Raw genomic sequence first — 6350 nt, 5'->3', positions numbered from 1 at the left:
TTTAAACTGCTTTTTTACAACTTGGAAGTTAGATGCAAAGGCATTAGGCACTTTAAGAAATAGATTGAAAAGAAATGTCATTATCTTGATTTTCTGAATTGATTTGCTTAATAACAATACTTAGCATTTATATAGCGTTCTGTATTTTCAAATTGCTTTATAATCATTAATCAGTTAATTCATGCAACCTCTCTGCGAGGTCAAGATTATTATCCCAATTTTACAGACAAAGAAATTGATATGTGGAGAAATTAAATGACTTGCCCAAGGTCATTGAGGAAGTGAGTGACAGGCTCTGGGTGAAAACTTTGAGACTCAGTCTACACTGGCTAAATGAATTGTACAATTGACATAATCAATTGAATAATTAAAGAAGAAATAAGCACATTCTCCAAAATAGCTAGAAAATTGATACAACCCTGGGTGCTTACTTACTAAGCTTGAATTATCTAAATGGTTGATATTTTAAATTCCACATACAGAAATGAACCAAAGATATACTTGTAAATGAAATCTAATATGTGATATTTTGTTCTCCTTAATCATAGAAGTCTGCCCGACTCCTATTGACTTACTGGTGCTCTGTAAAATGCTTTTCTCAAAATAGTCCCAGGACACATTGCATTCTCATCTTTCTCCCGGTCCCCAAGCCCGTCATCCTAGGGGATGAAATTGGCGAACATCTGGATTAAAACAGAGAATTTTTCACTTTAAGAATAGGATACTTTTTACATTATTATTATCCAGCCAAGGTTAATAAAGAGGAACAAGAAATATTTTGTAGATTATATAAATTTTCATTTGATTCTTAAAAGATGAGTTAAAGGAAACTAAGGCAGAAGGAACACTCTGAGTAGAAAAAGGTGAGGAGGAAATAAGTCGAGTGGAAGTTTCAAGACGGAAGTCAGGCGGGGTGAGAAAGATTTCAAAAGAGGAGACGAATGTATATAACATGATGAGACAGGGATGCATTAAGCAGATCATAAGCTTGATTCAGAGGGACATTGGATCCCTTCAGGCAGGAGCATGGAAAAAAAAATCTCTTCCTCTGTTTCTGTTTTATTTCTCTCTGTGTCTGTCTTTGTTTCTGTCTCATTCACTCTTTCTCTCTGTCTCTTCTCTTCTCATGCCATGAAGATCTAACTGGAATCATCTTGAGCTCTGATTATAACTAAAGTCATCTCAAGATGGAGTTCTCATTTTCAGAATCAGCCCATGCCTTGCTCGTGAGTGGGGAAAAGCAAAAACTTTGGGTTTAGACAAACCCAAGTTGTTTGTTTGTTTGTTTGTTTTGTGAATACTGTTTTATTTAGTCATTTTTGTTTACAATTGAAACTCTGAAAATTCAAAATTAACATCCTTGCCCGTGAGCTTCCTACAGACACCAGAAAATGTTTCAACCTCATGTTCCACATTGTCCTGCTTTGTCCAAATGAGCCTTTCTCACGCAGCTGGCATCCAGTTTCACGCGAATTCTCTTGCCCACAGTCTCACTTGGGAAAACCAGGTCCTCCAGGATCATGTCCTGCACGGCTGTCAGAGTGCAGCTCCTGAGATGCTTTCGCTTATATCTGGTATGGCTTTTTCGAGTTGGCTTAGCCAGAATTCTCCTCTGAGCAATAAAGACAACGTGCTTCCCGTTGAACTTTTTCTCCAACTCGCGCACTAGCCGGAGCTGGATTTTCTGGAAAGATTTCAGTTGAGGGACCAGAACAAAGATTATAATAGCTTTCCGACCACCAGCAACTTCAATTTCCTTGGCCACTGTGATGTTCAGCTCCCACAGCTGGGCCTTGAGGCCCGAGTTCATCTCCAGCTCCTGGAGGGCCTGGGAGAGCGGTGCAGGGAGCACTGGCTGCCTCCGCGGACACTTGTGAAAAGCCACAACCAAGTTTTAACCTAACTCTACCAACTAGATAATCGTGTCGTCTTGAACAAATTGACTCACCTCACTACACCTTGACTTCCTCACCTGTAAAGTAAGAATAAAAATATTTAACTCATAGAAAAATTATAGATACACATCTGCTAAAGTAAGGGACCCAGACATGCTTGCCTGCCTGGTCCTCATCTTGGCATAGACTGGCCTTCTTTCCTCCACTCCCCTTCCTGTCACTAAATAATGCCACTGAAAAAAGTAATTTCCTCCTTCATTGTCACCGTGTCTTCTCCACATGTTTTGATATTAACCTATAGTTTACTTCATACCATGCTGTCTTCAGACTTACCTTACTGTCTTTTATTATCCCCACTTTATTACATCTTTTTTTTTATTTTTATGTGTGTCTTGTGCCATTACCTTGCCTCTGCAAGTCATCTGTAAGTTGTCTGAAGATAGGGGAGTATGAAGTTTAATTTTTCTTTTTATCCATTCCTCCAGTCCTCTCCCACCTCATCCCTGTCCTCATTCTTTGTCCCTACTCCCGGGCCGCATGCAAAACTAAACATCCCATAGGATCGGCACCTGCAGTTGGTGAAATGTATGAGAAGCGTAATTTACCGTCATGTTTTCTGAAAAGCAGCGAGGTTCCCATTGCTGGCATCACTTCTCCAGTTGGTCCCGATGACGAGGATCTAAGCAGGCAGAGGTTTTGGGGGATTCTCTGAGTTTTGAGGTATGGGAAAGTGGAAATACATCAAAGTCCGTAGAAATGTATTTTTTGTCTAAGGCTGTGCTCACCCAGGACATCAGTAACCTGATCTTGAACACAGCTTTTTTCTTGATGTTACGTGACAATGAGACTGGGTAAAAATCCTTACTAGGGCCCTTCAGCAAAACCCTGATGCCCTAAAGCATGGGATTTGATCGCCCCTACCTCAGCACAGAGCTTCAAATGTTGTTAGACTTCAGAATTCTTTTCAATCCAGCTACTGTGCTTCACTGGAAGAAGACAATGAATTTCAGCAACTGACATCCACTGTTGTCTGGGGCAATTCACTCTCTTTCATTTCCAGTTTTTTAGTTAATCTTGATTCAAGTTTCTTTACTTGAAATTTATGGGTAAAATAAATTGTTTGCCCAGCTCCTGCCCCAATATAATGAGTATTTGTATTGCTTCCTGGGTTTCCAACTTTCTTTTTTTTTTTTTTTTTCTGGACACCAGAATCTGAAATGTTTTTCTCTCTTCTTTCCATTTATTCAAATCTTGCTCAGACTTAAAACCCCATTTCAAACGCCCCTGTTTAAAGCTCTCAGTTTTGTAGTGTTTACTGATCTTCCTTTCTACTCTTAGAATGAGGATGCTCGGCACCACAACAATCAAACAGTGAATAATTCTGAGATATTTTGGGGGTGCTGTCATTTCTTATTCTCTACCCTGAATACGTTTTAGGTTCATGGGTCAGCGTTGATTGGAAGCTTCTAAATGACAAAGAGATTTGTTGCTCCATGTGCATTCTCTATGACTCTGCATTTGTAGAAGCTACTCCCAAATTCATGTTTATTCACTGATCTTCAGTGACTTTGGTTTTGAGGAGGAGAGGAATGGACAGAATTTTAAGACAGAGAAGTCAGCTTACAGAACAAAGGGGAAATTTAATGAAATCTGGAATCTCTGTATACACACTTGCTTTATGACTTTTCCACGGCATTTGAAAAGCTTACCCTGGTTCTCTCTGCCTTGCCTTTTTCTAAGTCCCTTTTCTCGGTTGTTACTTGATATGTGCTTTGGGAATGCAAATTATTTCTTTAAGATTAGACCAAAGCAAAACATAATTAGAAAGGGAGATCAAAGATGCAGCCTCTAATACATCTCAAGGCCAAATATGAATGATTTCTGAATGATCTGCTGTTTTACTAAATCATGTCACACAGATAATCAAAAGTTATGCTACCACATTTAATCTTGCTTTAACCCCTGCATTTTGAGAAGGATAGTGTGAATTTATCCAAAATAGTATTGATCTCCTTTAATATTGCAAGTGGGCTCTCTGGCTTGGCAAACTAAGACTTCGTCTGAAAGTTAAAGAGCGTGGGGATACTTTAAAAAGACATAAACAGAAATAAAGAGTGAAAAGCAATAAAAAAAAAAAATGAAGCACTGACTTGAATCACCAGCTCTCATGATGGCTCCGGAAGCTCTCTGGATTGGCAAGAGGTGGAAGTATTCGTTGTAATCGCATCATCGTCTGCCTGCCCTGGTGTTCCTACTTTCATGATCCCACATTGGCTGAAATTGTGAAACCTAATGAAAGTAAACACAGTATTTTGCCCTAAAGGAAAATAAAATATTGAGTGGCACATCTATCGTAACCTTCATATGTGTGAGAGACTGTAATAAAATTCCTAGGACGAGGAAGACCCTTTTCTCAGCCTTATAATATGTGACAGGGGGAAGCAAACAAACAGTCGAGGCAAAAAGAACACTATTTGGAAGACTGTCCCTTGGAAGTCAATTAATCCCATCTCCTTATTCTGTTGATGAATGGACTGTGCACTAGGGAGGTGCAGGGACTTACCCAAGGTGACACAGTCTGGCGAACTTGGCAAAACACGGCAGAACTGGAGAGGACAAGTTGTCCGTTTACCTCTTCTTTCACTTATCATCCTGGAAAGATAGCAACTCTGACAGAAGTAGTTAAGATTGTGGGATGTATTTTCCAAGACAAGCAAAGATACAGTTTTTTGAGGAAGTGCTTTGTACAGTGTAGACTGAATGGGCTTGTTCAATTGCAGGATTATCTAGGGAAGGGAAATTGGTTAGATGACGTCTAGCATGCCTCTGTGCCCCAGACAGGAGATTCAGTCATATCTTTCTTTGGAAGTGGGTTGATTAAAATGCCAGCAGATTTAAAAAATAGCCATATGTGCCAATTTGAGGTAAATAGTCATCCTCTGTTTCCATAGTCACTGTCATGAATGCCCCCCACTTCCCAAGAAGAAGTGTCAGACTAGAGTCTTAAATGTCCAGCACCGCAACCTGCAGCCGATTCTGTGACCCATGGATGTGAGGCCCCAGAGGATGACCCAGCTCTCACACCTGAGGGGGTTGATGCTGGGTCGAGCTATGCGTGGGGAGCTCCGCCATCCTGGAATTCCAGAAATGAATTCTATGTTGCTTTCTGTCCCAGTGATTTGGGAAACTTGAGTTACTATTAGTTTCATTTCATAACTCATCAGTTTGATTGACTGTCGCTAAGCTGAACATCTGGAGACAAATGAAAGATACATAAATAACAATCACATTTTTACAAGATGGGAAAATAAAAATCTATTTTGGAAAATGCAATGGTAATAAGCTGCTCTAGAAACTGTGTAAATGAAAGGAAGCCATCCATGCTCCATTTTGTCATAAATCCAAGCAAAACGGCTTCATCAGAAATGTTACAAGATTCCAAATGGCTATGGGTTTTACCTTGGAAACCTCTACAAGTATGTGAATATCTTCCTGAAATATATCTTTATATAATATATACATAATTATATGTATATACATATGTGTAAATGCACACATCTATATTCCTCAAAATGTATTTCTTGGAGGTGATGAGATCACACCATTTCTTTCTTTCAAACCCTCCAATGGCTTCCAACTACACTTCAAACCAAACCCATGCTCCTTTCTGTCGTCGCAAGGCATTTTATCATCTGGACCTGCCTACCTTATTTCAAACCATTATCTCCTTCTCCACCTCTTTTAGCCTGTTAGACTTCTTTTTTTTTTTTCCTTTTAATTGAGGACCACAAGAATTTGTCCCCACCTCACAGCTTTCATACCTTCTGTTCTCTGCATGGAACCCTGTCCTCTGTCTGGACTCTGGAGTCCCAGGCATTTTATGTCTTCCTCTTTCATGCTACTTCCAGAAAAAAACCTTTTCTGACCACTAAATCTAAAAGAGCTCCATTTATTCCAGGGACTTCTCTCTGCAATCACCCTGGATTCTTATCATCACAAGATTTACCTTTTTTTTTCCTTCAAAATTTCAAAATTTATTTTTACATATTTTTTTCACTTTTGTTTTTGTATTTCCCAGTAGAATCTAAACTTCCTTTTACACATTCTTTTTTCTTCCATATCCTTAGTACATTGAAGGGTGCCTGACTCACAGTAGGTACCAAATAAATGTGGATCAAATTAGTGAATTCATTGACATAGGGGACTAAGAAGAGGAGAAAGAGAAAAGGGCTATATTCTAGAGAAACCTATTAAGATCACACTTAAGCTGGGCTTGTCTCTCTGGTTGGGGAGAGGTGGTGAGGGCTGAACTCTTTTCTCTACCACCGAGAAGAAAACCACAAGCTTTAGGGAAATTATGATGGATATCAGCAGTGCTTTCCAACTGAGACCTTCTTAGCTTTCACAGGAGCTGAGGAAAACCCATTATTGGACTCATTTTTGGGCTGGAACATG

At 39.5% G+C, this 6350-nt stretch overlaps 1 protein-coding gene across 1 annotated transcript; it reads right to left on the bottom strand.

Annotated features, from left to right (window-relative positions):
* Window positions 1-1402: 1402 nt before the first annotated feature.
* On the bottom strand, window positions 1403-1810 carry LOC105071657 (small ribosomal subunit protein eS7-like). The gene has a single exon (XM_045519082.2). The coding sequence runs from the start codon at window positions 1808-1810 to the stop codon at window positions 1403-1405; it is 408 nt and encodes a 135-aa protein (XP_045375038.2).
* Window positions 1811-6350: the final 4540 nt, after the last annotated feature.

This window comes from Camelus bactrianus, chromosome 24 (assembly GCF_048773025.1).
Source record: "Camelus bactrianus isolate YW-2024 breed Bactrian camel chromosome 24, ASM4877302v1, whole genome shotgun sequence".
In the NCBI taxonomy this organism is placed as follows: domain Eukaryota; kingdom Metazoa; phylum Chordata; class Mammalia; order Artiodactyla; family Camelidae; genus Camelus; species Camelus bactrianus.
The sequence above is the reverse complement of the archived record's forward strand: the minus strand, read 5'-3'. Positions and strand labels throughout refer to the sequence as shown.

Bases quoted from the DNA above. Each gene is read 5' to 3' on its own strand.
- LOC105071657 (XM_045519082.2), bottom strand. From the start codon at position 1,810: ATGAACTCGGGCCTCAAGGCCCAGCTGTGGGAGCTGAACATCACAGTG.